A 23392-nucleotide genomic window follows, 5' to 3' on the forward strand; every position below is an offset into this window, starting at 1 on the left:
AGTCCAGCATCCTGTTCTCATAGTGGCTAACTAGATTCCTGCAGGAAGCCCACAAGCAGGACCTGAGTGCAAGTGTACTCTTTCCTCCTGCAGTTTCCTGCAACTGGTATTCAGAAGCATACTGCCTCTGAGCGTGGAGCCTCCTCAGCCATTTTCCTCTCAGCATTCAATAGACATTTATTTATTTAACAAAATTTATATGCTCCTTGAATGTAAAGACCTCTGAGTGGCTTACTAAACATTAAGCTTATCAATAAAACAGTTAAAAACAAGTAATAAAAACCTATTTAAAGCAAATAAAACGGCTACTAAAGAGATTAAACAGATCAACATCTATGTGTCTGGATAGGCTTGCCTGAACAAGGAAGTTTCAAGCAGGGGCAAAGGAATACTGCAAAAGCACCTGCCTCATGTCAAGTGCTTTCTACCAACTTCGGTTGGTGGCCCAGCTATGCCCCTAATCTGGGCAGGAATAACCTGGCTTCAGTTGTCCATGCTCCAAGTTAGATTACTACAGTGTGCTCTACATGGGGCTGCCTTTGAAGAAGGTTTGGAAGCTGCAGCTTGTGTAAAATGCAGCGGCTAGATTGGTAACAGGAACCAGACGGTCCAAACATATAAAACTGATTCTGGCCCGCTTGCACTGGCTGCCTGTATGTTTCCGAGTTCGATTCAAGGTGCTGGTTTTAACCTATAAAGCCTTACACGGCCTAGGACCACAATACCAGATGGAAAGTCTCTCCTGACACAAACCCACCCGTCCACTAGGCTCAACATCCAAGGCCCTCCTCCAAGTGCCTACTCCAAGGGAAGCTGGGAGTCTGGCAACAAGGGCCTTCTCAGTGGTGGCCCCCAAATTATGGAATGTTCTCCCTGATGAGGTGTGCCTGGCACCAACACTGTTATCTTTTCAGCCCCAGGTCAAGACTTTCCTCTTCTCCCAGTCATTTTAGCATGTGTTTTTAAATTTTTTAAAATTGTGTTTTTAAATTGTTTTTTGTGTTTTAAAATTTGTATATTTGTTTTTAATGTTTTTAATTGCTGTAAACCGCCCAGAGAGCTTCGGCTATGGGGCGGTATATAAATGTAATAAATAAGTAAATAATAAATAAATAGGCAGGGAGTTCCAAAGAGTAGGTCCTCAAGGAACGATTTCTTACAAGTGTGAAACGAGTATTATGTGGCACCTGTAACAGTGCCTGCTCCACAGAGCGAAGTGCTCAAGTGCGCACATACGGTGCAAGGCAGTCACACAAGAAAGCTGGTGCCAAGCTGTTAAGGGCTTTACGTACCAGTAGTAATACCTTGACCTTGGCCTGTTGACAAATTGGCAACCAGTGCACATCTCTGAGCAGAAGTGTTATATGCTGGCAGAGTCTCACTCCCGTCAGCAAATCTGGCTGCAGCATTCTGCACTAACTGCAGTTCCCGGGTCAAGTGCAAGAGAAGCCCAACAGAGTGCATTGCAGTGATCCAGTCTGGAAGTCAACGCTGCCTGAATTACTATGGCTAATGGACTCTGGAGTGTGTCTTTTTCTTTCTTTCTTAATCTTGGTTCTTCACAAGAAGCCAGAGACATGCTGAAGTGGGGCTTAAGGAACAAAATCTCCAGAAACAGGAGCTAATGTCAAAACACCTCAACATGCCTGTGAGGTAATTTCATTAAGGCTCTCTCATCACTGCAGAATCGCCTAGGTGCTGACCAGTTTCTTCTAGCTATAATTAGAGCAAAGGCCCTTTCAAGTTTTATTTAACATTCCAGCCTGTTGTCATTGACTCCATGTGTAAATCTGTATTGCCACAATACTGAGGGCTTTTTTTCAATGATTACAAGGCGTTTGCTGTAAAAACACAAAATGCTTATATTGTTTGCTTTCCCCCCTCCTCTCGCCACACCTTATTCATATTTCCTTGAGGTTGCCATGCAAACAAACTCCCCCATTTCCCTAACAGGCTGAGACTTGTACTAGTTTCAGCTGAATATATCTGAGACCCTGGACAAAGAAAAGAAAGGAAAAAAGATCTGCTGACAGAAGTTAACTTTATACTCCTTTTCCCCAGGAAGGGAGATTTTCTAAAACTTTTTACTGGAGTTAGAAATGTCTTCCAGGTGATATAATTGGTCCTGGATCACCCTTTTGGTATTCGATCAAAATGTACCCTCAGGTCAGCTTGGTGCCCTCTATGCGGGCTAAGGCTGATGATGGGCATTGAAGTCCAAAACATTTGGAGGGCACCAGGTTGGCGAAGACTGCCTTCTAAGAGCTTAGGCTTACATTCTTATTTTTGATGGTCTCTCTCTCTCTCTCACACACACACACACACACCTCTAGCTGCAGCATATGACTAAAGCCTTGGAAATCACCCTACTGTGCCTTTTGTTAGCACTGAACATTTGCTCATTTAATTGGTTAGACCAGGAGTGAGGAACCTTTAGCCCTCCAGATGTTGCTGAACTACAATTTGCACAATCCCTGGCTATTGGCCATGCCAGCTGGGTCTGATGGGAGTTGTAGCTCAACAACATCTGGAGAGCCAAATGTTACCCACCCCTGGGTTAACTTATCTGCTAAAACTGTTCTCAGTCAATTTTTTAAAAAGTTTCCCTGATTAAGGTACCCCTGATTAAACTTGGCAGCAGAAATTATGTATGAATTGTATTTCTAAGCCGCTCCATTACTATGAAGTTCTGTAGATGGCATGCATACAAATAATTAACACACCATCTGAATAAAAACCCATTACAGTATAACACACAGCATAGCAGAGATTAAGTAATAAAATTAAACCCAAACAGGTCTTTAAAAGCTTCTAAAAGCCGAAGTCTCAAAATATATCGAAGTCTGCCCGGCACTGAAAAGAATACAAAATAAGCTGCAGGTGAGCTTCTACTAGAGAGGGCATTCCACAACTGGAGTGCTACCACACAGAAGGCCCTCTCCTTCTCTCTCGTAGCCACCCTGCCAGGTCCCACTTGGACAAGGGCCACCAATGATGACCCTAAGATTCAGGAAGGAATATAAATGATGACAAAGAATTAGTACTTTGAAAAAACATGGGTAACTGGTACAATGGTGGAAGAAACATTTTTCTTTATCAGACCAGGGAATGCCTCTTGCATGATAATGCCTGCTGCATGCAACACATGCGTTAATCATCTTAAAACAAAACCAAGAAGAAAGAAAGCGCGTTTCTTTCCCCGAAAAGCACTGTTGTTATTGCAGACCTGATTAAAAGACTCAAAAGATTAACCAACTAAGACTTTAATTCGGTAACACTGTATGAATTCATCTACCAGGACATACTGTGGTCCACTAGCTATACTTTCCCCAGTACACACCAGTAAGATATTTATATGTGGAAACCTCAAGCTGCTTTACCCCATGTCCTCAGGTTGAACTTAATTATAGCTAAACAATCGCCAAAAGACATTTTTATAAGTTGCAGCACCAGATAGTAATATCCTTTCCTGCTAGGTATCCTGGTATATTCTTCTGCATAATTATATTTATTAGAAATAAACTATGTACAGTTACAAATTCAGTCAAAGAAAGCCCATTTTAACAACATGAGTTTTGGAAAAGCTATGAGCGGTATTCAACTAAATAACTGCACGAGCGGAACAACTTCTGCTTACACAATCACACTTTCCTCCCTGTGTCATCCCCAAATCTGCTCTAGAGGGTTGGGGGGGGAACTCCCAGAACAGATTTAGGGGCACAATTTGTGACTTCAGGATTAAGACATATATACACAGCCCACTTTACAGACCACAATGCTTTGCATGCGCACACACAGACTTTGCCTGAGCAACAACCCCTCACACTCTGATGGTGGAGGCACCTTCTTAAGCAACCACACACACCCCTCAAGACGAAGGGAATTTATCAGAATGCAGAGGTGTGCTTCCAGAAAATAAAGGGTTGGCTCAGAAGCCTTGCTGCACATGCCTTACATAACCCATTTATAGGAAGACCATACAACTCTCAAGAATGCCACATCTCAAAATGCAAAAAAAAAAAAAAAATTAAGTACTGTGGTTGCAGATGGGAAAAAAGTATATCAGACAGTTTATCCTGTCTCTTTACATGAGGCTAGCGGTAATGTGAGCAAGACTGAGAAAACAGTCATTACTATTTTTTCCAGTTCTTCTTTTTCTGCACCACATGTTGAGCTATTTGGTATCTACTATGTGTGTTCTAGAGCAGAAGCAACACTCTAGATCAGCTTTTGGTAATCCAGTGCCCTCCACGCTGTTGGTTGCTTGGGAACCACAGCACACGGGGCCTTGCTAGCCTTATGCCTGGTGCTTTGGGAAGTGCTGGACTCAGAGCTGGCAAAATGCTTCTTTCTTTCTTTGGGAGGGGCGGGGGGGGGAAGAGAAAGAAGCCTATATTTTGCCTGCAGCCAGACTGCAGGATTATATACAGATCTATGGAAGACAAGGACAGATACAAAACAAGCAGTATGCATTTTGTTTTAATCTGAGATCAACTGATGTTACAGCCACATCAACTCATCCCTACAAATGACCCAATACATAAACCCAGAAGGCAATTGACTGAATGTAAGTGACCTCCTGGCATGCTGTCTCTTTATATAGGCACAGTCTTTTCCAAAGGATAGTGGTATCCAACATACAGAATGCTCTGTCAGCTGAAGATCACCAGGCCCTGCCTCTTTGTCATTTTAGGAGGCTAGGTTTTTTTTTACAAATTGGATATTTAAAAAGACCTTTGATTGAAAATTTCCTGGATTTTTAAAGAGTTTAATTCCCCCCTCCTGCTATCCTTGGGCATTGTTTATTGTTGTTACTATTATGCTAATATGGTATTTTTATGACTGTTTTTACTTTTTCTTTATTTGTTAGCCACCATGGATTTCCTTTTGGAAATAAGGCAGGACACAAACTTTTAAAAACAAACAAACCAGCATTAATACATACAGGCTACCTCCAATATAAAACTGTGTGTGTTTACCATGCACCTCCTAAAGAAATCAGGGTTTTGGGGGGGTATCCCAATGATTTTTTGGGCTGACTCTCACAGGGACTATCAGCCTAGTAGAGTTACTGGAAGATTAGTTTTCCTGCACAATTCTCATGGTAAAGTGACCATTCCCACACACAGCAAGATTCTAAGAAGAGTGTTTTTGCACTTGTGACCTGCTTTTGGGATTCCTGTAGGCACCTGGGTAGACCATTGTAAAAATACTGGACAGACCCTTGGTCTGATCCAACAGAGGTCTCCTCAAGTTGGCTCTTTTATAGTTCCCTGGGAATTTTTTTAATGCACTCCATCATGAGGTAAAATATCGATTAAATGCACCTCCAATTTGGTTGGAGATATATTTAGAACACCATGTGGAAATTATGTACTGGTCTGCAGACATCTTTATGCATTCATAGGCAATCCCATCTCAGGTAATAAAGACATTAAAATATATATCCACAAACAGCAGCGGGATCCCTCTGTTCATTACATGTGCGAGGGACCTCCAGAGCACACATGGATCTTCCATGTGCACAAGGGTTCCTCACTGCAGAAAAGAGACAAAAATAAACTGAGCATAAACATGACACAAACATGACACAAATGTTGAAATATAACTCCCCCCGTACCACCTCTATTCTGACTGCAAATGGTCAGCACCATTTGCACTTATCCTCACTGGGCATGCATGGACAACGCAACATGGTCGTTTGATCACATGAATCACTTTGTTGTTGTTATGTGCCTTCAAGTCTATTATGACTTATGGCGATCCTATGAATGAGCATCGCCATTTGGTACACATGCTCTCTTTTCTGTGTACTCCAGTGATCCAAACTGGGGTAGTAAGGACCATGAAGTCAACAATTCTCAACACACACCTCTTCACAACTCACAACAGAGAGGTAAGGATCCTCAAAGCTTATGGGCTGAATGCAACCCTCCAGACTTCTCTTTCTGGCCACGGGGACCTAGCCCCCCATCCCTCCTCAGACCTGCTTTGCACCTTCTTTGTGTTTTTGCCTGTTTAGAATGTCTCCTGGAACTACAATAATCATTATTTTTATTTATTTAACTTATATATGGGCTTACTCAAAGTAAAGATCTGCAAGTGGTTGTTTATTATTATTATTATTATTATTATTATTATTACCTGCCCTTCACCATAAGGTCCCAGGGAAGTTACAACCATTTAAAATACAATATTAAAAACAGTTGAAAACAATTTATAGTCACAAGAACAGGGGGATCCTAAAAATATGTGTTGCAAGTGCCAAAGGCCAGGGCAAAGAGGTGCACTGTAGAAACTGCATAATGAAGATGCCTGATGCACCTCTGTGGAGTGGGGAATCCACAACTGTGGGACTGCCACGGAAAATGCCTTCTCCTGGGCTGCCACCCTCCTTGGACCTTGAGGGTCCCCCTTCTGCCTGTCTTAACACCCAAGAGAGTCTGTAGGGAAGGGGACGGCCTTTCAGTTATCTAAAATATTCATTAAAAATATGAATGAAAGCAAAAACAGTCATTTTAAAACAATTATACTTACTAAAATCACATGTTAAAATGACACGCCTGGGTAGGCTTGCTGGAACAACAACAAAAAAGGGTTTTCAGCAGGGGCCGAACACACTATAGCAAAGGCACCTGCCTAATATCAATGGCCAGGGAGTTCCAAAGAGTGGGTGCTGCCATGCTAAAGAATTGCTTTCTTGCAAGGATAGAGTTAATGCCTCTTGCTTGTGTAGATGGAGGCTAAAGAAGTGTCTGTGTAGAATCCCCAGGATTCCGCGTGGATGGAATGCAGCCTGTTGAACAAAGGCAAGAATTGCGGCCATTACTCTGCCCGCTTTTGTCTCTCACCTTGCCCGCCACTTAGGAGCAGAGTCAGACCATTGGTCCATCTAGGTCAGTACTCTCTACACTGACTGGAAGCAGTTCTCCTGGGGTTCAGGCAGGAGTCTTTCCCAGCCCTATCTGGAGATGCTGGGGATTGAACCTGGTACCTTCTGCATGCAAGGCAGATGCTCTGCCACTGAGCTACAGCCCTTCCCCTAATCTCGCATGGAGGCCCCATAAAATGCCCTTAGGTTGGGGGGGGGGAAATTCTTCAACCCTAGTCTAGCAGCACAAGTCTACATACATTAGCTAAGTGAGCCTTAATTGTATAAATGCTGCAATATTTTACATTTGGTTTTATTGTAGACGGGACTATCACAGCAAAAATGGGTTGAGTCTCTTTCCGTGCAATCCTATGCATGTTTACTCAGAAGTAAGTCCCACTATGTGCAATAGTACTCACTGCTAGGGAAGCATGTGCAGGACTGCACGCTGTTTTTCAAGTCCCAATGAAAATCAATGGGGCTTCCAAGTAGATAAGGACTGGGCTGCATGGTGATTTATAAAGCATAATATAATTTAGTCCTGATATTGCCTCCAGTTATGCACATAGGAAATCAGAGGTCAAACGGACCAGAACAATAGGTATATAATTATTTATATGTTCTTTTTTAAAAAAAAAGGATCTGTGGCCAGGTTAACTGAAGTTCAATACAAAACAAAAACCAAATCTGTGCAAACGTTACAAAATATGTACATACTGCAAAAAATCTGGTTCTGTTGTTAGTGCTATGCAGGTCACCGAAACTCCTGCCCCCCCTCCAATTTAGTCCATCTAGCTTCCAAGATTACACTACTTTTCAAATTGATCTCTGTGTGTCTTTCAGGTTCATCTTTGAAGCCCTAAGCCAGGAGTTGCCAACACAGTGCTTGCAGGCATACTTCTGCCTGCGGAAGCCTTCCAGAGCCCCAAGAGGGTCCCCTCCCCTCACTGAAATCAGGCTTGAAAGAAGCATTCTGTTGTAACCAATACAGCAGGTTGCAGTGTATGTTTGGTTGAGGGGTGTGCAAGTGGGTGCCCACAACAGTTATACCAGGTTTGCATATCTGCCCACAGGCCAAAAAATGTTGGTGTCTCTTGCCCTGAGCACTGGAAACCTCCCCAACTCCAGCTCAAATGGCAACAGAGATTGTTAAGATGTCACACACAACTTTCATTTCTTTAATTTTAACCACAGCTTGTATGAGAACGGCAGGAAAGTGTGAAGGTGATAGTACAAAGCAGGAAGACAATAAGCCCCTATTTTAGCTAGTTAAACAACAGCAGCAACAACAACCCTTTTGTAGCTCAAACGAACATTGTGTGGTTCTTGCAAAGAGGGATTCACCCTGGACGGATGCACAGCTTTATCTCTAGATCCATTTTGGTCACTATCAACTAGCAACTTCACAAACTGGAAAAACCAGAAATATTTCTGGACAAGCAGACAAAAAACACACACACATGCTTGTCAGGCAAACAAGCTCAAGATACAATAAAGTCTATAGGACAAAAGTGAAAGCTTTTCAGCCTGTCTATCTGTTAAGCTTTAGAAAGGAAATATTACTCATACTCTTTCTTTCACACATAACAACTAGCAGGAACTGAAAGGAAAACATGCTTTTACTTCTACAGGTTGGAAGAACAGGGCAAGCTCATCTCTGAACTGGGTTTTAAGCCAATCCAAAAATGAATACTACAGTGGAACCAAGGAAGTGGGCTGTTAACAGTATAAACAGGGACGGATAATAATAATGTAAAGGATAGCAGAGTCTTCTATTATTTTAGCGAGAACAATTCAAGAGCTGGATGAGACCAAAGCCTCATCTAGTCCAGCATCTGTTGCACACAGTGGCCAACCAGATGCCATGGGGAAGCCTGCAACAGCACTCTCGCCCCCTGTGATTCCCAGCAACTTGTATTCAGACGCACACCACCTCTGATACTGGAAGTAGTACATAGCACTCGTGGCTACCAACTACTCATGAACAGGCTTTTTCTTTGCAGATGATAGGCTACTACGGCATGGATAGCTAGAGTAAATGCAGAGGGGGCTTCAAAGTTTGTCCTGGGGTTTCCTGAGAGGTCATCAGGGTTTCCTTAATGGGAAAAGTCCAGTAACTGCAGAAGAAAACAACAAAACCTTCCCTGAAGGACAGGACAATCAACCTTCCATTGTAATCCAAATGTGTGAAGAAGTGTGTTCTAGTACACACTCTTGAGGTCTAAGCTAGATGTGACATTGTCATATAGGCGGCTTCCACAACAAACCTTTATTCCACTTAAACAGTCCTGGCTTTCCCCAAAGAATCCTGGGACATGTAGTTTGTGAAGGGTGCTCGGAGTTTTTAGACCCTTATTCCCCTCACAGAACTCCAATTCCCAGAATTCTATGGGAAGAGGGGCTGACTGTTAAACCACTCCTAAACAGCTCTCAGCACCCTTCACAGACTAAACTTCCCAGGGTTCTTTCAGAGAAGCCACAAATGTTTAAAATGGAATAAATGTCTGGTGTGGATGAAGCCATAGTTGATGGTTCACATTTCACAAATACCTGGGATGGAGATTGAAGGGGAGAAGAGAGTCAGATTGGGACCATGGGGCATTGGGAGGGGGGGGACTTCAAGCTTTTACAACTGCAGCAGTTTCAATCAGAATACACCTCCCACCTGCTAGTTGCAATGGGGGGAACATTCCTATTCGGGAGGGGGGCTGCAATTTCAATTGGAGCTGTGGCAGAGCAAAGAGGTAAAGCCCCTGTCCCTGCATGCCACAGTCCTGGTCTTATCCCATCCCACCGCCCTGCTGGCAATTTGTTAACAAAAAACTGAGCTACGCAACACCAAACTATGTCACAAAAACCAACTGACTTATGTGGGGCAACAATGAGGCCCAACGTGAACCAAGTGTACTGTGTACCCTAGAATCCTCTGTAGTGCACCGGCGGGCAGTCTTTCCTCTACAGAAAAGGTGCATCCAATGCTACAAAGTGGCAGATGCAAAAAGAGGTTTGCCAGCAGAGCTCCCACATAAGCAGGCAAAAGTTGTTTTATAGGAAGTGGATACAAGTCTTGAGAGCTCCCCTTTTCAACAGGCGCTGCACGAAAGAGCCCCTGCCAAGGAGCAAAGTGACAACTGGCCAGAGCAACGACAACAAGGGAAGGAGAGGAGTCAAAGCGCTTTAACATTTTTCAACAAGGACAGCAGCACAATGGGGGGGGGAGGAGACAACCATTTAGCTTTTTTCACTTTTCATCTCTGCAGATATAGTATCTCCGCCTTGCAAGTTTCTAAAGCTATCCCTTTTAACTGCCCCGTTTTTCAAAGGCAAGGGGGAAATGGTAAGCCAACAGCACCAGCTTGGAGCCCAGAAAAATCCTCTAAACAGGGAGGAAAAAAACCCATATTACCATAGAGGGACTATCGCTCGGTGGTATGCTCCATGCTTAGCATGCGTTAATGTCCCTGTCAGAGTCCTTGGAGAACTGCTTCCTAGACAGAACTGGTCTACACAGAAGCAGTCCATCAGATGGGGCGGAGCTGCTGTGCTAACCTCCCGGTAGGTGGGTCACTATTGCTTATCAGGAGGAAGAGGGGGCGGGAAGTTCGATGCGGTGCAAACAAGCTGGCAAAGCCAACCCTGCGCTCCTAGCAGTCTGTTTGCACCATGCCATCCTCTTTCAAAACTGCACACGTTTGATTTTTAAGGATGAAAGGAAGAGCTTCAGTCTGTCCCATACTACATACCTGCTGACCTTCAAATCATTTTGTTAGTGGCTTATTCTCCGAGGCACATTCAGCCCGTGTGTGTGTGTGTGTACATATATCAATCACTCTCTCACACACACCCCACACTGTTTTCTTGATTACGACAAAATATTTGTGCCATGTGCTTTCACAGACAATCAGTAAACCCTCCAAAAGGTGCGTTAATACCATCCACCTTGTTATTGCTACGGATTACCAATTCATAAACACAGATGCCCCGACTTGAACTTAAAGTGAGAACTGCCGCCACTGAGAAATTTTGCAACTGTAGGGAAGTCAAGGGGCAACAGTGCTCTGCCTATGATATTTGACGATGACAGAAGAACCCCCTGGGCTCCTACTGGGAGGAAGGGAGGGATATAAATCAAATAATAAATAAACAAACAAACAAACCCCTGCACCTCCCCATTTTGGATGTCTGGTTTGTGTGCTGCTTTTCTCCTTAGTTGGTGGCTGGGCTGGCTGGAAAGAGCACTGCCCCCAGCTGCCCCCCTTTCCCCGGAATGTCTCTGGGCCCAATGTGGGCCTGGCACATTCTTCACAGGAAAGAAAAGAGGGTAAAGTTACTGGAAACCCCTGCTTGGCTCGCAGCCTCTTCAGGGAAGAAAATGAAAGGGGACTCTGCCGCTGGCTGATATGTTTCAGGAATGAATGACTTGGGAGGTGTTTTGCCTGTTTTGGGGAGGTTCGTGGAGATGAGTTTTTTTGGGGGGGAGTAGGGATAGCTCAGTGGTCAGGCATCTGCTGTGCATGCAGAAGATCCCAGGTGCAATCCCCTGCATCTCCAGGTAGGGCTGGGATATAACCCTGTCTAAAACTCTGGGCAGCTGCTACTAGTCAATGGTCCGACTCCGGATCAGTTGGGGGACAGACAGGGAGATTCGCCTGCCTTTTTATGTGTTTCTTTTTGGGGGATGGCTTTGTCTGCCCTTTCTGTCGTTTGGGGTTTGTGTTTTGCCTGGAGTTTTTTGGGGGTGGGGGAGGTGTTTCTGAACACTACCAGCTATTCTTCCAATTTATTTTGTGGTACCAACAGTTTCTTTGATTTCCAAATGTGCTGCTGGGCCCAAAGGGGTCAGAAACCCCATGATAACCATTGCATACATGCCCAGATCAAAGGTCTATTTATTCCATTTTTAAACTGCCTTTCATCGATTAAGAGCAGGGAGCACATATAATAAATAATAATAATAATAAATTTAATTTCTTCGTCGCCTATCTAGCCAATGGCCACTCTAGGCGACTTACAAAATTGTTAAAATACAGTAATACAATATAAAAACAACACATCTGCAGCAACAATATTAAAACTGGGCAGGAGGCATTTCAGTTATAACAATTAACCCTCCCCAGATACCCCGAAGGCCTGCTGAAAGAGCCAGGTCTTTAAGGCTTTCCGAAACACATTTAAAGAAGAGGTGTGCCGGAGATCTTGTGGGAGGGAGTTCCAAAGAGTGGGAGCCGCCACTGAGAATGCCCTCTCTCTTGTACCCGCCAATCTGGCTGTTTTTGTTGGCGGGATTGAGAGAAGGCCCTGTGTGGCCGATCTTGTCGGGCGGCATAATTGGTGGCGTTGAAGGCATTTTTAAAAGTCCAGTTTACAATCATAAAAGTAAATAGTTAAATCAATAGCAATGTAGTTTTGTTTAATAATAGTACAATCATCCTATTAATACTGCCGTGGTCCTCATGGTAACTCTGACTTCAGTCAATTCTTCAAAAGCAGTCTCTCAAATAAAGAACATATATTCTAACATGGCTATTCCTTCAGATTTTATCTTAGCTTTTGCTTTGTGACAAGAGATTGGTTGGTGATTAGCCACATTTATAGTGAAGTTTGTTATGTGGGAGATTAGCAAGGATGTTTTGGGGAGATGTTGCTATATAGGGAGTGGGAAGCATGTAGGTACAGCCGCTATATTTTGTTTAGTTGCTAATAGTGCTTTATATGTGGTGTTTGCACTGTATTTCTATGCTTGAATTTTATCTGTAATTTGTTTATGCTTTAAGACAATATTTTGTTTTCCTCTTAATATGCTGCTTTAAATGTGAATCCTTACTGAATGTGAATCCTTACATTGATTTTCATTTGTAATTTTTTGTTTTGATATTTTGAAATGTTCTAGTTGATGTTTTAATTGAGGTTGTAAAACTGCACAGAGGTGTTTTTCAAAATCTAAAGCGGTATAGAAACAATTTAAATGAATAAATAATTATTACTTTTTACTACCTATTTAAAAAAAAGACTTGGAAGGTCCAGTGTTGAGAATCCTATTCTGGGGCCCCAGGTATCTATAATCCAGTGTTTTTTCAAATGCTTTATGTCTGCTCGGTAATCCCTGCACATTTGCCACAGAATCCCTGGTCAGTGCAGAGGATTCCGAGGTGCACTTCATGGGACTCTGGCAAGGTTTGCTGAGACTCACTTGTCACCCCACACGAACCAAGTGTCCAGCCAAGAACACACCCAACATTCCACTGCTGCTGTGCATTGGAGGAGATGGCTGGAAGTAGCAGGCAAGCTAACCCATCAGCACTGATCTTCTAACTAGAGGTGTAAAATTTCCAGCAATTTTGAAGCCATGGAATAAACCCATTTCCCCCCGTTCTTTTCCAGAAAAAAACAGAACTTTTCAGAAAAATTGAAAAAATGCAATATTAGCACTTTTTACAGATTGAAAGTCACTTTGTTACTTCAGGAACATCAAAAGTAATTATGTACAAGTCAGTTTGATATAAAATTATCACATTTGGTATATTAAAGGTACATTTTATTCAAACAATTATTACAAATTGAATTTACTTTTTAAAAATTTTACTTTTTTTGGTAACAAATGGATCTACAAGATCCTGAACTGTAAGGAACCTCTTTTATTTTGCCAGTTTATGAGGGGCAGGCAAAAAACAAATAAAAAAAGAAAAATCAGCATTAGTAACAAAGAAAACTATTTATGTCTCTGCTAGTCCTCCACAGTGTCAAGCAGACATAAAGCATCCGTTCCCATAAAAAGAACTGAGGGGAAAAAAAGGGGGGAGACCAAGATTCAATGAAACATTTTATTCATCATGCTAAAATAAAACATTCCATAATCTATTTTTTCTTCTTTTTTTCCAATTTTTCAGGGAAAAAAAGGCTTCTGAAAAAAACTGTTTTTTTCCCAGAATTTTCCCTGGTTTTCCCCAGGCCTTCACATCTCTACTTCTAACTGAAGAACCTCTACCAAGTTTCCAAGGAACCTGTCCATGTTGTTCGAATGCCTGATCACAGTCTTCCAAAGCAGCTACTTTACTCCCAACTTAAGGATGGAAAATGGAATATTGGTGGACAGCAAAAGAGGTTTAAATATGCTCTTAAAGCGAACCTAAACGAATGTAACATGAGCATTGAGAACTGGGAAGTCTTGGCCCATGAACGTCCCAAATGGAGGTTGGCTATATCAAAGGTGCAATGGACTTTGAGGAAGCATGGATGCAGGGTGAACGAGCCAAATGAAGGCATGAACATCATACATGCCATCCTACCCAATCCTGCCCTCCTCCTAAAAATCGTGTGAGACAGCTTAAAGCTCACGCTGCTCAGACTGTCAACAGCTTAGTTTTTCTCTAGCTAGAAACCTAGTCATTGCTCTTTTTTCTTTGTTACACAAGAAGAAGAAAGGAGTTACATTCCAGCTTGCAAATTACTGTCAATGCATCCATGGAAACAGGAACTCGCACAGCAACATTTACATGATAGTATAGGTTCCAATTTGACCGAGACCTTACTTTGCAGTGTACTCAGCATAATGATGAAGGCAGCCCTAAATCAGCTAAAATTCATTTCACAGTATTCTGTAGCCATTAATGGCCCGTTCCCACTTCATTCCTTCACTAACACAAATATTCCTCAAAAGGATATTCCACAGTGAAGAAAAACCGGTGCTTTGTTATGAAAATTCTTATCACTTTTTGAATATCCTTCCTCCAATGACCTCCGGGCAGAATGCATCAGTTTTCTTACATGTTATCCTGAACTAAGCCAGGAGATAGTAACCTAGTGACCTTTTTTGGCTCCACAGAGAAATAGCTTTCAGAAATACCCTGGGAGACTGGAGTACATTCACCTAACTTTTCCAAGAATCATCAGTAAGCTGGACACTTTTCCCTTACTTGTAGCTCTTTCTTGTAATATTCTGAACTTGCATTCCCATGCATTATCCCTCACCCCCAAAGAAGCTGAACTTTGCATTTGAAACATCTATACATTTAACACACTATTACAGCACATCATTATAATACTACACAGCAAGAGCTTCCCTGAAAGAATCCTGAGAGTTGTTTGGAGATCCCTATTCCCCTCATGAAAGCCAATGTGGTGTAGTGGTTACGGTGTTGGACTAAGACCTGGGAGACCAGGGTTCGAATCCCACACAGAGCCATGAAGCTCACTGGGAGACCTTGGGCCAGTCACTGCCTCTCAGCCTCAGAGGAAGGCACTCTTCTGAATACCACTTACCATGAAAACCCTATTCATAGGGTTGCCATAAGTCAGAATCGACTTGAAGGCAGTCCATTTCCATTTCTTATTCCCCTCACAGAGCTACAATTCCCAGAGTTGCCTGGGAAGAAGGATTGAATGTTAAACCACTCTGATGAGGAGAACAGCAGTCTCCTAATAACTCTCCGTCCCCTTAAACTACAGAGTTGAGATTGGAGATGGCCAAAAACTGGAAGGATGCAAGCAGATTGACAACAGAGAACTGGCACAGCAGACTCTGGCAAACTGCTATGGCAGAAAAATTAACGCATAACTTGAAGGTGGCCAGGGGCAAGGGTAATGTAATAGATTTCTACTCGAAATGGTTGTGCTTTATTCAGTATACAGACCACAAGACATGGACTTGATGGTTGTATCTGCTGCCTTTTGAAGGCTTTGAGAGAGAGGGTAAAGGTAGAAGTTGTTCTGCAAGGACTGATGTCAAGCAGAGGACTTAAGGACCTGGAAATGGGTCAAAAGTGGTAATCTATTTTATACTAGACTGATACTTGGGCATTGTCATAGTTTTCTATCTACCTATAAAAAGCTTGCAGGACTTGCAGGACTATCAGAGAACGGGGGTTCACATTTGAAATCATCCCTGGATATTCTTTCTTTCTTCCTTATGTTCTGTTGATGTACATTGTTGTGTTTATGCACACTAAAAAAACATTTTTTAAAAAAGGGAAAGAACTACAGAGTTGTATCCAACTGTTTTACTCACAGTAGATCCACTGAAATTAATGAACCTAAGTTAGTCAGGTTCATTACTTTCAATGGGTCTACTCTGAGTAGGACCAGCACTGGCTGCAACCCACAGTTCCCAGGATTCTTGGGGGGAAGTCACAGCTGTTTAAAATGGAATACCGCTTTGAATGTACAGGAGTCTTTTTGTGATAGCGTTCACCTCTTTTTTGGTTGCCCATTTTGTGCTGACACCCTCAGCACTTTTATAAAGGTATGAGCACCAGGACCTCGTGTTTTATCAAAAAAGGCACTGTTTAAATATACAGTGCAAATAGGGCCAAACAGGAAAGTCACTTTGTTGCTTAATGTGTTTTAACCTTCCAGGCATTATCAAGCTTCTTTACACAACCAAACAAACTGGATTATAAGAAGCTGCCTTACTACCTGGCCCATCTATTTGTCCCATCTAATCCAGAATTGTCTATTCCAACTGGCAGTGACTCTTTGGGGCTTCAGGCAGAGGGAGACCCTACCTGGGGGTGGGTTAACTGGAGTGGGCAGGGACTGAACCTGGCACCCACTGTCCGCAAAGCAGGACAGAAACTTTTAAAAATCTCTTTTCCTTCATTCAGACAGAGAGACATTTTCACATCTGCTGCCCTCCAAAGAGAGTGCTTCTAGTTCTCATGAGACCTGCAGTAAACTTTCTACACAACTAACTGCAGGATCTGTTCTCTGTGGTTACCGTAACAACACACACGCACACCTCCCCGGAAGTCTCCCAAAGTAAAAAGTGTATTACCCATGAGCATTTCAACTAGAGGAGGAGAAAAATCTAGCCAGTTGTCCTGGTGATTTTCTTTGAGGCCCTGAGACCAAGAGCTGAAATATTTAGATGTCCCAGCTGACATCAGAGGATATAACAATCAAAGGAACTACTTTGACTGTTTGGCTTTTTTAATCACCCCAATGAAACATAAGGGGCCACACATTGCAATTTTAGTTCCTTCCTTCCAGAAACTGTAGAAGCCTTGGGTACTCAAGGAATTTTGGATCCTGCGCTTAAAATTGCTTTGCTGATTGTTCCAACAGGACAGTAACAAAGGTGAATAGCAAGCATGCATTGCCCAGGAGAGTTCCCGATGCTCTACTAGGAACAACCTTACAGCACTAGCCAAGATCACTCGGACAAACGGCACTAGTCTTGCCAACCTGCATCTCCTGTGATTAAATCACTGCTGCAGCAGAATGCAGTGAAATTCTTGTTTAGTGATGCTTGCAAACAAGACACGGACATACATATATATCTCCCCGCTTTCCTGCCTCCCCTGGTCTGCCAGTTCCCATCTCTTGGCAGCTGATAAATAATTTTTAACATTCTTTGTCATATATACTCCACGAGCAACCCTGATTGTTTTGACTGCGAAAACCAGTGCCCAAGAGCTGGAACACTGACTGCTTAGACTGCAAGGCATACATGCATAAATTGCTCCATATTCAATAGCACATGAAGACAAGGGAAAGTTGGGAAAAGCTCTTACACACACACACACACAAGCTTTCTGCATACACAGCTAAAACTAAATGTGCATGGAGATCCCCACTGATATGCATAAAAATTACTGTAGCGGATCAAACCAAGGTCCCCCTAGTCTAGCATTCCGTTTCCAGGTACAAACATCCAGAAGCTCACAAGGTGAGCACAAGGACCACAGCTATAGTGTTTCTGTCCTTAGCTTATGGTATTATGAGGTACACTGCCCCTTATAGGTGGAGGTCTCATTGAACTGTCAGGGCAGAATGTAGGCTTAGCCTTTCATTTTACACACACACATGCTATAGTACATTATGTGCACTGAGAAACCCAGACCCAAGCTACAAACACTGCACATGCTGTATGCAGATATGCGCAATGGTATCTTGGCAGCCATATTAGAATAGGTGGGCGCACATGTAGCAGTAGGAAAAGGCGCTTGTGAGCGGAACAGCAAAACATTGGGGAAGGCGTCAAGCAGAAGCAGCTCACCATGTAGGACGGCTTCCTGGCAGGTAGGTCACTGTTGCTGATCAGGAAGGAGTGGGGCAAAGTGGTGGGGAGGTCTGTGCGAAGTAAACACAACGGTGTGGTGTAATGGTTAGTGTTGAGCTAGGACCTGGGAGACCAGGGTTCGAATCCCCACTTGGCCATGAAGCTCACTGGGTGACCTTGGGCCAGTCACTGCCTCTCAGCCTAACCTACCTCCTGTTGTGGGGATAAATATGCAACACATACATTAATAACTTTGCACTGTGCCAACCTCCCTGCTACCTCACCTCTTCCAGGAAGAGACTGACCTGCTGGGAAGCAAGAGTGGTGAGCCACTTCTGGTGTCAGGTTCTCCTTTCCAGCTGCAAATTCTCTACTCCCAATAGAAATGGCTTTTTCCATTTCCAAACAGATGGAGATGATGATGACAGACTGCCTTCAAGTCGATTCTGATTGGGTTTTCATGGTAAGCGGTATTCAGAGGGGGTTTACCGTTGCCTTCCTCTGAGGCTGAGAGGCAGTGACTGGCCCAAGGTCACCCAGTGAACTTCATGGCTGGGCGGGGATTCGAACCCTGGTCTCCCAGGTCGTAGTCCAACACCTTAACCACTACACCACACTACCATTATTATACCCAGCTACATGCAATGTGTAGGCTGGACTGAAGCAGTGCTGCACATTTGGAGCCCATTTATATCCTTAGATCAGGTACATGTGTTACTAGAGAGATGTCATTTTCAACGAGTGCTAAACAAGAATTTCATTATTTATTTGTTTGTTTGTTTGTTGCATTTGTATACTGCCCCATAGCGGTTTACAACAATTAAAAACAAATATAGAAATTTAAAAACACATTTTTAAAAAGCAATTTAAAAACACATGCTAAAATGCCTGGGAGAAGAGGAAAGTCTAGTAGTAGTATGGTATTGTCTGCATATCTTAAATTACTGATATCTTCCTTCATCTTGGTTCAATCATGCTTTCCGTATAATATGTTCTGCATATAGATTAAACAAATCAGATGATAAAATGCACCCCGTCTCACACCCTTCCTGATGGGGAACCAGTCAGTTTCTCCATATTCTGTCCTCACAGTAACCTCTTGTCCAGAGTATAGGTTGCGCAGCAGAACAATCAGATGCTGTGGAACCCAATTTCTTTTAAAGCATGGCATTCTGGATGGACTTATGGCTGTTCCCCGTTTTTAAATTTAACTTAATGCTACACTACCTGTGTACCTTGTTTCATTTGCATTCTGCCATGAGATCCCATGGAACAAAGGGCAGTTTAGAAGTATAATAAATAAATGAGAAAAGTTCCCCACTTCCAAGTTATGATCTTTAGATACCCTCTTAAGCCCTCGTCAGAAGTTAATGCTCCCACTTTACTCAACAAGGGAGCAGGGCCGCACAAAGGAGAGCTGGTCAACCGCCTTTGCACAAACAGTGTGACCAGTGGTGGCTCGTGGCTCCATGTCAGTGGGGCTGTGGAATCCACTCCAGGGTTTAGTCTGAACTTTCAAGGCGCTGTCCAAGGTGCCTCAAACTAAAACCCAGAGAGGATTCCACTGCCCACTGACATGGAGACAGCAGCCATAAGAACATAAGAAGAGCCTGCTGGATCAGGTCAGTGGCCCATCTAGTCCAGCATCCTGTTCTCACAGTGGCCAACCAGGTGCCTGGGGGAAGCCCGCAAGCAGGACCCACTGGTAGGAGGGCATCTAAGCCAAGGTTTAGTTTAGCATATTGTCCAAAGCCAGGATCACAGGTAAGGTCTCTTCTCTTTAACTATGACCTGTAACCATAGGACAAACTTTGCCATAAGACAAAACATGGCTTGGCAACCATGCTCAGTGGGAGGAACAAAGAAGCTATCATCTCTAGCTCAGGAGCCAGCACATTTCTACTAAACCATGGTTTGGCTTAGCATGTCCTTCAAACGCGGCCAGTGATTTGGAAAAGATGTCAGAAAAAAGGGACTATGCTTGGTACATAGGAACAGTAAGAGCATAGAATCATAGAACAGTAGAGTTGGAAAGGGCCTCTAAGGCCATTGAGCCCAACCCCATGCTCAATGCAGGAATCCAAATTAAAGCATACCCGACAGGTGGCTGCCCAGCTGCCTCTTGAATGCCTCCAGTGTTGGAGAGCCCATCACCTCCCTAGGTAATCGGTTCCTTTGTCATACGACTCTAACAGTTAGGAAGTTTTCCCTGATGTCCAGTCGAAATCTGGCTTCCTGTAGCTTGAGCCCATTATTCTGTGTCCTGCACTCTGGGGTGATCAAAAATAGATCCTGGCCCTGCTCTGTGTGGCAACCTTTCACGTACTTGAAGGGTGCTATCATATCTCCCCTCAGTCTCCTCTTCTCCAGGCTAAACATGCCCAGCTCCTTCAGTCTCTCCCCAGAGGGCTTTGTTTCCAGACCTCTCACCATCCATACTGGAGTTGTATCAGTTTATTAGTATGGAGAGTTTAATGTTGAGGTGAGACATACCTCAGTAGGGAGATCATTCCAAGGCCTAAGAAAGGTTCGTTTGAACCACCCACATTACTTTATGAGTAGCCACGTCATTGGTCACTGGGAAACAGAGCAGTGGCACTGCTATTCACAACAGAATGAGGGAAATTCATCCTATAAGAGGGTCCAAACATTGCAGATTTAGAAAACTGGCCACAGGAACACTGCTTTTGATGGCACTCCCACTGCAAGCACAACAGTTCTGAGTTCCACTAAAGGCAACATATTAAATCCACAGTAATAATAAAGGAGGAGGAGGATTTATATAGCACCATCAATATGCATACTATGTTGTACTTAGGCATCATTACGATAGGGTACCAAGAACGAGGTTGTACCAACGGCTTCATGGAAAAGGCAGGTTGTGAAGGAAGTGATAGGTGGCATCACGCAGGGAGACAGTTCCAAGCATAATGAGCAGCAAGGAAGAAGAGCAGCAGGCTCTCAGATGGTAGGGCTAGGGAATCCATGAAAAAGGGGAGAGGAGCACCATTCAGGAAGCACCAGGATGGGGCAGGAATCAAGTCTCCTTTTGGTATATTTGCATCTACTTGCCTCTTGGTACAATTTCACGTGGTTTGAAGGTCAATAGCCACAAGAGTTGAAATGGACAAGTCAGAAGGCCCTCCCCATAGGCAGGATTCACCATGACACCATCCAGATCATAGTGTGATCCATTCACCATGTGGACATGAACACCACCATCTGGTATGAATTATGTCTGACATGGATACAGACAACAATGGCTGGGAAAGCTGGGATTGCTCAAGAAGAGTTAGCTAAGCCGCACACTATTTGGAAACGCCTGGATGGAAGCCCTGCCCTGGGTTCATCGAGTTATCACACAGTTGAGACAAAACTGTTACAATACAGTAGGGCCCCACTCATATGGCAGGTTAGGTTCCAGACCCCCACCGGAAAGCGAAAACTGCCAAAAAGCAGATCAGCTGTAGCTCAGGGGTCTGGAACCTAACCCGCTGATCACACCAGAGGAGGAGAAGATCAGATCTTCCCCTCTTCTGGCACGATCAGCTCGAGCGGGAGTCTGATTGCACCAGAAGAGAAGATCAGCTGTAGCACGCTACAGCTGATCTTCCACTCCTCCAGCGCAATCAGCTGGAGTGCAGAGAGCTCCAGCCCCCCCTCCAGCTGATTGCTCTGCTGGCGCCGTATTAGCAGAACGCCAAAAAACGGGGCCCTACTGTATACTTTTCTTCCCTCCTTCTCCCACCTCCCCAACCCCATCCCTTCCCAACCCCACCTTGGCTTGTCCAGCAACTGCACACACCGCTTCATCCTCTGTCTTCAATTTAACCTGTCCTACTCAATAGCTGGAGTCCTGATTAACATTCCGTGACATCACAGTAGCTCAAGTCACAGGGCTGGGGATTCTAGCAGAGTGAGCCTTATTTGATGGTGAACTGAAAAATTAAGACTGCTTTGATGATTTTCCCCTCCTGTTATTATGTTACTCATTCCTGCTATGTCCACCTATCATTTATTTATTTATTAAATTTATATCCCACCCTTCCTCCCAGAAGGAGCCCAGCGTGGCAAACAAAAACACTAAAAACGTTCTAAAACATCTTTAAAACTAAAGACTTTAAAACTAAACATCTTTTTTGAAAAAACATCTTTAAAAACATTTTAAAGCAATTCCAACACAGAGGCAGACTGGGATAAGGTCTCTACTTAAAAGGCTTGCTGAAAGAGGAAGGCGTTCAATAGATGCCAAAAAGATAACAGAGATGGCGCCTGTCTAATATTTAAGGGGAGGGAATTCAAAAGGGTAGGTGCCACAGCACTCAAGGCCTGCTTCCTATGTTGTGCGGAATGGACCTCCTCATCCATCAACTATAAACTCCAAGTCAACCTTCCCCAATCTTGGTTCTGCAGTGGTTGTTGGACTACAGCCCATGTCATTCCCAGCTAAAATGGCCAATGGTCAGCGAAGATGAATTGCAGTCCAACAACTTCTAAGGAACCAGGGTTGGATCTAAACCCTCTGAACTGGGATGGAGCAATTTTTCTCTTCTGTACAGCACCTAGCACACAGTGAAATGCTCTACTAGTAATTATTTTAGCGCTAATTTGCATGACTGAAAATTCAGTCTTCATAGATTGTGGAAAAATCAAACAACTCAGGAGTCTGCTCCTCAGGTCAGTTCTGCAAATGCACATCTAGGCCATTTGCATGGAAATGTACAGTTAGTCAAGGATTCAACAATGGGGAACACTTGCCATAAACCATAAAAAGCCACAAAAAGCACCATACTGAATTCAACAACGTTCACGTTATCATTTTCACAACCCCCTCCCTGTACCAGTCCTTAAAGATAAAGAACCCACACGCAACCTGATGCTCTCTTGTTATTCCAAAGCTCTTAAGAACAAGAACAAAGATTCTTTATTTAAGAAGGCACCCACCTCTATCTCGCCCCAAATAGCCATGTAAATATGAAAAATGTGCTGTGTTTCAACAACAACAACACACAAACACAGGTGATGAAGTCACTATTGTAACACCACCTCTCACATCAATAAATCTTTAGGATCGTAAAACTCAATATAGTTGTGTAACCCAGAGCATGAAGTCTTGGGTGGTGGGGGAAGAGAAGTGAATGAAAGAACAAAAAATAGCAGCCTGTGTGCAGAGGACAGGGGAAAGAGATTAAATATTAATTCTTCTTGGCAAAGAAAAACCAACACATTGTCCCTTAAAACCAGCAGCTTTCCAAAGCTTTAAACAACAAAACCCACCATATACCACCCAACATTCACTTTCAGGGGAAAAAAGTGCTGGAAGAAAAAAGGAACTACATCAATCATTAAACAGTGAAATGAAGGTAGTATGACAGTTGCTATTGTTCTTTAGGAGCACACTTGTCTGTTCCAGAGCAGCTGCCAGATCCTATTAGGTACATAAAAAGGGGATGTTTTGGACTGAGGAGGGATGGGATATGCTATTGAAAACCACAGACAATGGCTCACTTCTACAGACTCCTCAA

The 23392-nt window shown here is 43.4% G+C and overlaps 1 protein-coding gene across 2 annotated transcripts in view; it reads right to left on the bottom strand.

The window, feature by feature from the left end:
• The window catches only part of RBM38 (RNA binding motif protein 38), a 37485-nt gene that overhangs the window by 4583 nt on the left and 9510 nt on the right, over nucleotides 1-23392 (bottom strand). Inside the window, exon 4 of one of the 2 annotated variants that reach the window (XM_061630272.1) lies at nucleotides 17822-17938. The exons of the other annotated variant lie outside the window; for it this stretch is intronic. Within the exon in view, the coding sequence (XP_061486256.1) occupies nucleotides 17893-17938 (46 nt within the window). The 3' untranslated portion in view covers nucleotides 17822-17892. Of the gene's footprint in view, nucleotides 1-17821; nucleotides 17939-23392 lie in introns of those variants that run through there. 2 annotated transcript variants of the gene reach the window in all.

Source organism: Rhineura floridana, chromosome 6, assembly GCF_030035675.1.
Source record: "Rhineura floridana isolate rRhiFlo1 chromosome 6, rRhiFlo1.hap2, whole genome shotgun sequence".
In the NCBI taxonomy this organism is placed as follows: domain Eukaryota; kingdom Metazoa; phylum Chordata; class Lepidosauria; order Squamata; family Rhineuridae; genus Rhineura; species Rhineura floridana.